Source organism: Monopterus albus, unplaced genomic scaffold (genome assembly GCF_001952655.1).
Source record: "Monopterus albus unplaced genomic scaffold, M_albus_1.0 scaffold88.1, whole genome shotgun sequence".
Lineage (NCBI taxonomy): Eukaryota > Metazoa > Chordata > Actinopteri > Synbranchiformes > Synbranchidae > Monopterus > Monopterus albus.
The window spans coordinates 125,483-136,979 of record NW_018127968.1 but is presented as its reverse complement, the minus strand read 5'-3'; the positions used below and the strand labels follow the sequence as shown (position 1 = coordinate 136,979).

The 11,497-nt window shown below is 39.7% G+C and overlaps 1 protein-coding gene across 1 annotated transcript in view; it reads left to right on the top strand.

The window, feature by feature from the left end:
- Positions 1-11,068, top strand: part of wnt6b (wingless-type MMTV integration site family, member 6b) — a 22,883-nt gene extending 11,815 nt beyond the window's left edge. The window contains exons 3-4 of the mRNA XM_020607686.1: positions 7,304-7,608; positions 8,847-11,068. Coding sequence (XP_020463342.1) covers positions 7,304-7,608; positions 8,847-9,308 — 767 coding nt within the window. The 3' untranslated portion in view covers positions 9,309-11,068. The remainder of the gene's footprint in view (positions 1-7,303; positions 7,609-8,846) is intronic.
- Positions 11,069-11,497: the final 429 nt, after the last annotated feature.

The following is an 11,497-nucleotide window of genomic DNA, read 5'->3' as shown; positions in this document are numbered from 1 at the left end:
CTGTTTCGGATGCCTCCTGGGTGCCTTCCTAGGGAGGTGTTCCGGGCATGTCCCACCGGGAGGAGGCCCCGGGGAAGACCCAGGACACGCTGGAGGGACTATGTCTCTTGGCTGGCCTGGGAACACCTCGGCATTCCCCCGGAGGAGCTGGAGGAAGTGTCTGGAGAGAGGGAAGTCTGGGCATCTTTGCTTAGACTGCTGCCCCCGCGACCCAGTCCCGGATAAGTGGAGGAAAATGGATGGATGGATGCAGAGATTTAGATGAGAATAATACCACTCACAGATCTCTCTATTCAAAATAAATCTGGAGCCCGTACCCATTAGCTCGTTTAGCATAAAGACATAAAGACCTGGTACTATAGCCATATTAAAGAGACAGAGCGGTACTGATCTCATTTAGGAAGCAAATAAACATCATTACCAATATATTGAACTATTCCTTCAGCACAGGCAGAAACATTTCCATTTTTACACAGGTATAAACTGTGTTAGCATTGATCAAATTGTATTAAACAGGTCATACCAGTTGTCTGGATTTGGTCAAACACTAGTATGTTGCTCTCATGGATTTCTGACCTTTGACCTAGACATACATAGCTGACAGAAGAGATAGAAATCCATTTTTGCTGTCACCATCAGTGCTTCCAAAAGCAATTCATGGGATTTTGAGGGCTTTCTCAAAAAAATTGTCATGTCCCATTTTTCAGCTGTGAGTTTTTTAGGATCTGAAGCCATGATCTCATGACCTCAACCGGTGGCCTTACGTCAACTTGAGGTCAGATGTCTGTCTGACAGCAGTACACCAGACAAGGCAGCTGTTGTATTTCAGACCAGACTTATTCACACATGACTAACTCTCCTCTTCATCAGATGGGGCATTCTTAAATTGATGAGCTAAGATTGCCTTTTCTCTTGACATCTCTCTTAAGATCTCTTAAAATCTTGCTCCAGCTCTTTGATGTCTGTAATATAACTGATGCTGGGTCAGCGCTGGGTCTTCTGCAATTACTGTGTTGCTTTTTGTTCCATGTATGATTGAATTCACAGAGAGCTGTGTGTCTGATATTTAACTGGTACTACAAAAGACCTTTATCTGTGTGTTTAGTCAACAGACTTGTCATTTATGTCGTGGCCTAACAGTAAGTGTACATAAAATATCCAAGTTTCCTCAAGGAAGCCAAATACTTACCAGTACTTACAATGCTGTTTGACTGCGAAACAAACTTTAATCAATTTATTGTACTGGCATTAAAAAAATTACAGTTGAAGTACATGTGTATTCAAATATTTGACTTTAAAATTTCTTGAACATCTTGGCGTAAAATTGCTGCATAACAAGCATTTGCCCTTTAATGGTAAGGTGGTATCCGTTGTTTTCTGCTGGGAAAAGCCAAGAATATTATCAGTCGAAAACTGAGGACCCATGAGCCAGAGCTGTCCACTGCCAGTGTAACTTAACCAAATGTATATACACATATTTAGATAAATTGTAATTTCAGTATTTTCAATTTTTTCCATCCTGTTCCAGATACTTTTTTATGCTCGCTGCAATATTAGAACTGTATCTTTCAGTCCAAATAGATTAAATCTGTCTAGGGGTTATGCACGAAAGTTAAGCTGCTGAAATGTTCAGTGTGTCATCGATAACCGTTTTAAGTTTTGCACTAAGCTAATAAACATGAGAACACACTAAACTGGAATGTTTGCCATTCTTTGAAAGCATCCTCTCTGTAAACCATAAAAGGAGATTTTTACTCAGATAATATCTTGAATCATTTAGTTTCAATAATTGCATACCACATTAAAGTACTTCCATCCACATGACTGTTACAGTATCTGGCTTTACATCTGGCATTAGCTGTCAGTATTGCATGCAGCAGAACCTGACTAAGAAACATATTGTTTTGTCTCTTATCTCTTTAAAATTTATGACACTGCCAGTGCTGATAGTGTCTGTGATAGAGAAAGATTGGAGTAAAAAGAATGAAGACAGAAAGATAGATTGAGAAAGATAGATGGAAAAGGGGCAAGAATCTACCCGTAGAAGACAGACTAGCAATTCATCTTAAATTCCTGCCTGTCTATAAGTGAGGCCAGAGTGCTCCTTTGTTTTGAAGCCTTTGTCCTCAATTACAGTACCTGGAACTCCTCTTAGTGGGTGTTTATCATGAACTAATACCAGTAAATGTCTTAATAAAAGTGTCTTTGTGTTTAATGCACCCTCCTTCTATAAGTGACTAACCTGACTGACCCCTGTTTTAGTTTTTTTAATAGCTGATAATGGACTTTTCTGTATTATTCTGATGACACACCTCTGAAAACTTTCCTCCCAGAGATCATTCTTAAAGTAATATTAAGGTAACTACTGCAACGGATAGGAAACACCTATCAGACAAACGTCTAATTTAGCTGTCGAATACTGCATGTTGTTTCATCCAGTGTTTGATTTATAGAGGGTTCCAGTTGAAGCTCAACTGCCCAATTAGTAAAATATCACTTGTGAAATGGGTTATTGTTTAGAAATTCACATTGAAATCTTATTATACAGTTAAGCTTTTTTTGCCTTTTACTTTTTATGGTTGCTTCTGGTCAGTGCTCTTCACTAATCAGCGGGAATGAAGCTTTAATTTGCATTTCTGGAGACAGATTATTTCATTGTGTGATTATGTTAGCGTTATATGCAAACTGTACAGTGAAAACAAAGCCACAGGGTGTTTGGACCTGGAGCACAACAAACATGGCTGAACTATCTTTCTCTGTCTCCCATTCTACAGAAATATCTGCAGGCTGTCCTCACCCACTATTCAAACATAAACCCTTGCTGCACTTTGCTTGTGTGGTATGTGTTTGTCAGCTAACCTTACAAAGAAATGGGATTTGTTAAAGAGTGGTACGCTTGTCCAGCTAAAAAACAGGTGGTGTACTGTAGTTTCATAACTGGACCAATAAGACAGGTTGAAGAAATTCTGTATTTTGAACCTTACAGCCAGCACGCATGTAAATGTCTATTTCAACCCTTAGATTTTTATTTTTATGCGGAGTGTGATTGTGGATACATCACATATTCCAGCTGTATGGAATAACACACTCACACATAGTCACATGCTGTGGGGCAAATGTTTTCTTTTGGACATATATCAAGCCACCAGATGAGAAAGAGAGACTGAAGGTGAGGTGCAGAATGTGTGTCTTTGTATAATAGAGGTGTTAATTAGTACAGTAGTTAGCTGGTTTCACAGCATCACTGAAACATCGCCATTTTACAGGTTTACTGTGGGAAGTGTGAAGAAAGGATGACAACTTATTTTTGCATCAGAATTGAAAACATGAATCTTTCATAAACAAATAGGTCCAAAAGCAGGTTGAATTTCTTCTTTTTTGTCATTAAATGATAGTTATTATACTGTTTTATGTAATCTTTGCTGTGTTTAAATAAGACACAGAGCCTGGAGTGGGCACGATCTGAGCGAGCATGCAGTGACACTGGTAATCACATGAGGGGATGTTGTGGTATTTCTTTAAAAGTCCTGTGTGTGTGTGTGTAATACCATACTGCTGTAGAATAACCAAGAACTCTTGCTCTGGGCTGTGTTAATTAAAACCATTTGTCAAAAAATTTGTAAAAGAATTTTCTCATTAATAATCTTCACAGTTAGACACATAGGAATAGTGACGTGCACACGTTTAACACATAGAGCAACATGCTTACTGAATCTAAACCAATATAATAAATGTCAGACTGTTATGTTTTGGCATCACTGAGAGAAGGTGTTCCCGTGGGTTGGTTTCTACACCTGCACATCACTTTGTTTTTGGGCCACTTGTGTTATAGAGGCGTCTTTGAGCAGTTGGACCCAGTCCACAAAAGACTAGCTGAAACCTATCCAAATTTAACATATATAAATTACATTTTGTGACTTGAGGACAGGCAGGTCTGATCCAAACAGAACTAAGGATAGAGCTTGTTTAAAACACAGTCAACCTGAACAGGTCCTAGTGGAGAGGGGATGCTGTCAGCAGCATGATGTGCCAACAATAAACAAGACCCTGCAGTATGGAAAGACTTGAAAACACCATTATTTGTTTTGTGCACTGAACACTTAAACATGTCTACACTTTGTGTGGGGTGACCTGAACAGACAGTTTAGTTACTAAGTTGACCCAGCATTCTAGTGAAAGGGCCCTCTCTACGTGCATGTACTCTCTGAGCCTTATGGGTTTCTTGGACGTGCTGCGGTTTTGTCCCAAATACATACCGGTAGCATTAATTTGTGATGCATTAGGTGTGAATGCAAAAAATTACAGTATATGCTTCAGCCTTCCACTTGCGCTGCACCCCACCTCTCTCAGTGTGAGAGCTGGGCTGGGCTCCAACCCTCCATGGGCCTGAACATGATAAGATAGATAGCATATTATATGTAATTGATGGATGAAGCATCTCTGGGTGTCAGTATTAGAATGTTTAGATTTCTGCATAACTATTTTCATACACCTGACATTATATCAGAAGGTCATGACCTCAGCCACTTAAATGACTTTTAAGCAAACTAGATACTGCACAAAGTATTTTAGCCCTCACCACGTCACAGTGCATGGTCTGAGCTGTGCACATTAAAAGAATAATAAATTGATGTGATCACCAACAGCTGCAGGTGTCACCAAATACACCAAAAGAGATGATTCACAGAAATAAGTCTATAAGAAAATATGTTTTTTTAACGTCAGCTTATCTGGACTGTGATGTTGTTTTCTCAGCTATAACATGCCAGACCCACCTTTTGTCATTACCCAGAACTCAAGAGTATTAAAAGAATATGTGCTAATTCCTGCAGAATAGTCTTTTGGAATTAGAAGCAGACGTCGACAGGCCCAGACACCCGCAGAGTATTTGTTTGGAATTCATGTCTCCGAGGAAAATATGAAACACGGTGCCTCAAATCATCAGATTTTTGATAGCTTCTTTTAAGCTTAATAATACTCTTCTTTCTCTTTTTAATCCCTCAGCGCTGTCGTTTTTATTTTAAATTTTTTTGTTTCTTTTATTTTGCTTTTTGTTTGTTTTTACTAAGAAACGGTATATCAACATAATATTTGCTCCATGTGCATTTGAGGATATCTGGGCAGGCTCCAGGCTGCACAAATTGTTATTATTACCAGATTGTTCTAATAATGAATTGTGTGCTGATGTTTCCTACACACGCCTCTAAATAGAAACAGGGATGTTTTAGGGGATGACACATCTTGATTTCAGATTGTTGTTGCCCCCGAAAATTTCAGTGCTGTCCCACTGAAGCGCAGGAACAGTAAGGTGTGGTCCATCTGAGATGTAACAAGGGCATGCAGCATGCATACATACACACACACACATACACGCACACATGCTCTACATGTTCAGGAGCTGTTCACTCAAACATTAGACAGTCCATTTGTAGGAATGTCACAAATGCCTTAAATTTGCATAAAACAATTCTTTTCATACATATGCCCAATGACACAGTACAGAAACATAAATTTGCCTGAATTGGAGACATTGGTGTTGGGGTATACAGCTGGTATTAATATCATGACATGCTAGGGTGTGCAGGTTCCATTGCACGCCACCCATTCTCTCTTTGTGTGTGTGTGTGTGTGTATGTTACCATTCCTAATGAATCCCATTTTGTGAACCACGTGATATGGAGTTGGCAGTGTTGATGATGGTGACTGCACGCTCAGCACCTTCCAGCTCTCAGGAATAAAAGTCTTTTGCACGAATAAAAGTCTCTACACATGCATGCAATGGCTAAATGACTATTCTTCTTCTTCTTCTTTTCATTCTGTCTAACTTATACACATTTGCTGGTTTCTCATCTATCCTCCATGAATTTTCCAACAATTCCCACTATTAGCTTGTTACAAGGAAAAACGTACACACTCTTATTGTTAGCAAAGTGACAAAAAATCAGCAGCATTAATGTCATTTAGTACTGTGGCTCTCAGCCCTGAGCCCATCCAGTCCTGCTTAAGTCTTTTAAAAAGTCATTGTATGTCTTAATTTTTAAAAACAGCATAGACATTTCTTAAAACACCTGGGCATTGTAGATTTTAGCAGACATTACACAGACAGGAGTAGATGGTCCATTTGTTAGAGACTGTTTTCATTAATACACATTTAGCATGATAGTGTATTCAAGATAGACTAAAAATACTCAGCAGTGCCCGCGTCCACCTTGATGAAGGGACACATCTCCTTCTGTAATGGAGCTGTTCATCTGTATGTTTGTAATGGTTTGTAGACAAAAACTACGTTCTGTGGCCCAGAGTAATAACATATGGATATACAGACAATACTTGTTAGTAGCATCAGTTTGATCTTAGGAATATAAGAAAAAATATCGAATATGCCAACCACAAATATAATCTCATTAATTAAACACAGACACAGTTAGATTTTAACAACCAGACAAAGATTAAAGCCATTGTCAATAGTGCACACATTTATATGAAAATGATGAAAGAAATGAATGAGATAGTTACACTAGTGCATTGTCCTGCTTCAGCACAGAAGACCTGAATGACAATAGCTGCAAAAAGTAAGAATAAGGATGTGTTAAGCCGATGATGACAATGATGCTGAAGCCACTGGTGAGGGCAGATGATCAATTTGCAGTTGTGGTGGGACATGCCTTTAGCCAGGAGTGTTAAGCTCTGCACCAGAAATAAACCAGCAGCTGTGGGGTGTGTATGAGTGTACGACTGTGTGTATGCGTGTGCTTGAAAGAGAGAAACTGCCATTTTACCCTGTTCCACATAGCCTGGAGGCATACTGACAGACTGAATGGAGGGATGGACAGATGCCGGGATGAATGGATGGCTCCCTTTTCCTAGTTGTTATTCTGTGATTGATTGTAGAGAAGATCAAATACAGAAATCAATGTGTCAATTAAAAAAGTCATGTTTAAATGTGGTGTAATGTGTAGGGATTTATCATGTCAATGTAGTGTCACTATGATAATGAAAACATGAAATGCTTTTGACCTGTGTGTCATTTAAATACTACTTAAAGGAGCAAGTAGTACGTAGTTAGCTAAGCTAGCACAGAGACTGGAAAAACCTAGCTTGGTTCTGGTTGTAGAGGCACTGACAGTTGGATTTTGTTACAGGTACTATAGAGCCACACCTGCTGTTTCCACCTGCTTCCAGTTTTTATGAGCGAAAGCAAATTCCAATCCTTTGTTTTGAAGATTGCTGTTATTCTTGTTTAAATATACTGCAGATTGTTCAGTAAACTAAACCTTCTCTTTTGTTTGTCCGCTGACTATAGATATTCGGGAGACAGCGTTTGTTTATGCCATCACAGCAGCCGGGGTGACCCACGCTGTGACCCAGGCCTGCAGTATGGGAGACCTCCTGCAGTGTGGCTGTGAGGCCACCAGGAACAGAGCACCTCCAAGGCCGCCTTCATCCTCCTCCTCTGGGGATGGAGTCAAGTGGGAGTGGGGGGGCTGCGGAGATGATGTGGAGTTTGGTTATGAAAAGTCAAAACAGTTTATGGATGCCAAGAGGAGAAGAGGCAAGAGCGATATCAGGACACTCATTGACCTGCACAACAATGAGGCTGGGCGGCTGGTAAGAAGTGATATCAGAACGAACGCCAGAGAACGGCTGTGCACTTTCTCTTTACATTTAGTGTGAGCTAAGTTGAGAAGAAATTGACCCCAACCCTTCATAAAAATAGCCACTGTGCCTAACACAGGTCTGATGTTTCTCTAGACTCTAAAATATTAGCAACAAAGGTAGATGTTTTCCATGAACATGCAAAAGAGAAAGACATCACTCCCAGCCATGTTTTTGTAGCGCTGTAAGCTGATCTTCTGACAAGAGTCAGGTTTCTAAAACATGAAAACAAGAGTGTGCCACACATTTTGAATTCGAGCCTCCGAGGCAGGTAACTTCTAATATTTCCACAGCCCTTGTTCGCCTTTAAAGTTCCTCTTTGTTGTTGGTATGAGCACCGAGTGAATTATGACCACACCAACATGCTACCGAAAGAATGGAGATAAAGTAGCAGCTTTTCAATTATTTTAATTTATATTGTAGCTTGGAAAATCTCCAAGATCACATTTACATTTAGCTATGAGGTTTGTGGTTTCAGTTTGTTGCATCCACATGCAGAAATGTTGCACATGCACAGGCAAAAACAATGTTACAGGGTTTGTTTTAGTTGGGGTCAAAGGCAGGTAGAGAGGAGGAGAGCAGAAGGGGTTTTGGGATATCGCCCAGTTGTAGCTTTCTCAATATCCCGGCACACAAATGCATGTGTGCAAATGTCTGTTATGTGCACAAATTCATGTGTATTTGCATACTCATTTTGCACGGATGTGTGTCTGAATGGGCAGGTGTGTGTGTATGTCTATGTGTGTGGGTATGTGATGGGTTAATTATGTGCAGTATAAGTGAATGATCTGTTGTCAAGGCTTGTTAGATGTAGGAAGGCCAGAGGCAACATGGGAGAGAGGGGGGTTGGGGAGGCAAATTCCTTCTCAATAGCATCTGCTTTTATCTTACCCATCAGTGTGTTTGTGTGTGTGCATGTATGTGCGTGTGTCTGTGTGCATGATCCGATGCCTTTGTCTATGTGAACACAATAATAAATAACATTTTTAAAGAGCTTGTCATTTGTCAAAAGCAATTGTGCCTCTCTTCAGAGTAGAAGTTTAAACATTTCTTTTTCCCCTTTTTCTGTTTGATCAACCATCTTTCTTCCTCTGTTTCTTTTTCACCTGCTTGCCCTCCTTCACCCCTCTGTTCTCCCCCACCACCCAAAACTCTAAACCCGCGCTCCCCTCCACACTCTCCCCTCCCAGGCTGTGAAACTCTACATGCGGACAGAGTGCAAATGCCACGGACTGTCGGGCTCGTGCACCTTGCGCACATGCTGGAAGAAGATGCCTCATTTTCGTGAGGTGGGCGACCGCCTGCTGGAGCGTTTCAATGGTGCTTCTAAGGTGATGGGCAGCAATGATGGCAAGACCCTGATCCCTGTTGGCCAGAACATAAAGCCGCCAGATAAGCAGGATCTGATCTACTCAGACGAGTCGCCTGATTTCTGCCTCGCAAATCGGAAAACAGGTTCACTAGGCACACGGGGCCGCATGTGCAACAGCACGGCCATGGACATCAGCGGCTGTGATCTGCTGTGCTGTGAGCGTGGCTACCGGGAGGAAACAGTGGTGTTTGAGGAGAACTGTTTGTGTCGTTTCCACTGGTGTTGTGTGGTCCAGTGCAAGAAGTGCATGGTCCGAAAAGAGCTTAGTCTCTGTCACTGATGAACTGAGGCTGAGAGCAGTCAGTATGACACGGACATTATAACATTGGACATGGTTATAATGACTTCTATTATTTGTTGAGGAATTTGACTTAGATTGGCCTGTTTGAAAGATGGAAAGTGTTTGGACCTTCATGGTGATTCCTATTTTTGCATCATTTGCAGTCAGATAATGCCCCCAAAATTGAATTTCACATTGTGTTTGACTTCCAGAAGGTTCGAAAGGTATAGAAAGTAAATACAGCCACACAGAACTAAAAGGAAAGTTGGACTTTCTTTTCTGAGCTACCTATTTTTGTTTTGTTTTTTTTGTTTATTTAAAATAGACCAAACTGTGAAAATGTGTTTTCCATCTAATTGAAAAAAGGACGACCTAGACATGACCAACTAACACAGTTTGTTAGTGTCTGTTCCTTCCACTGCCAGATCAATAGAGCCTAGTGTAGATCTGAAAACATAGTTTTATGCATCAGCATGTATTGATACACCTTGATTTAAATATGCAATTTCCTAAATTGTATAAACTTCCCACACTGAAGACTATTCACAAACTCTCCAGTATTAAAGGTTCTGCTTTCTATCTGCAGTACACTCCAGTATTGCAGAAAGATTATGAATCATAAAATTTTGATTTGATTTGTTACTTTAATCCTGTTTTGACAGCTGTGTTCATAAAATAACAAAAGTAAGAATTTCCTAAGAGCAGTAATTTACATTTAATGCTTGATCACCAAGAATCAGAGCACCTTTACGTCATACCCTGTAGACCGTCAATACTACATAAACAGTCGCTCGGTTAAAGTAAGCGTAGCAGACCTGTAGCCGAAGCTTGTCCTGACTTTCAGGTGCACCAAATACATACAGATGCTGGGTTTGACTTTTTTTTCTGTTACTGTGTCAAAATGTCCAAAAAAGGTAAATGAGTTTTTATCATATTTGAAGAATGCTGTCGTCGCCACGTTTTGCAGATGTGGACATGGCCTGCCACTATGAACTGTTATTTATATAGAGCTATCATGACATGACTACTCGCCTCCATCTCTCTCAGAAGCACTTTGGATAGGACTGCTGCCATGGACTTCTTCAGTAGTAAGGCAGTAAAACCTGTTTGGGTCGGCTGTTTCATATAAACCAAAAGAGAACCTTTTATTTACATGACATTGTTGGGTATCAAGTAAATGTATATGATGTATTTTGTTTATCTGTTATGATATACAGGGCTAATGTTATAATGCACTTTGGATGTTAGCTTTCATTTGATACTCTATGTGCATATGTGTGTGTCCGTGTGCGAGAGAGACAGCATGTGTGTGATTGTGCAGGTCGGTCACTTATCACCATATCCTTCAGTGGATTTTTGCAGTATATATCTTTAGATTGCAGACTGATTTTAAACTGCATTATTTTGATTAATAAAAACACACAATTCTTTGACTCTCTGTCTCTGTGTGAGGCAGACAAGATCTTTTTTTAGTTGTTCAATTTCAGAGGAAGTATATTTCCCATAAACCTATCACGTCATCTCATTTACACTTAAGTTGTGTACAGTAAGTTTACTAAATTATAAGACTACATTACTTCGGCTTGTTCCGTTAAGGCTGTTTATGTCTGAGTGTGTGTTCAGATAGAATCTCATTGTGATCTTCCAAATCTGGCTGATGTTCCATGTTAGCTTTTTGTCAGGGCCAAAATTAAATGACCACCTTTATCAGTGGCCATCATTCTGCTACTATTCCATTTTATTATTCAGCTGCCAGTGTTAGCAAACACTTTGTCATCTTCATCACTTACTGTAGATTATCGATTATAGTCATTTTTTGACATATTGATATATAAGGTTCTGTAATGAAAGATTTCACCCATATTTATAGACAATTACCACATCTATTTGTATGAAAAATGTCCCAAATGTTCACGTTTTGCAGTTAGGACATGTATTTGACCAGCATTGCGATAAATATACTACAAGCCACACATACACACTGATGATCATCTTCAGAATAATAGAGATGTCTGGGTTTCAGGCTGACGACACAACAAATAATCCTAAGCAGCTGTGTTGCTGTAAACTCTTTTATCATTAATTCACTTTAATAGCAGAAGTTTATACACAAATTTTCAGAGTATAAAACATTATCTTAGTAGTCTTACACATTCTTTTAATATAATTGCTATTTCTGAAACTTGGAT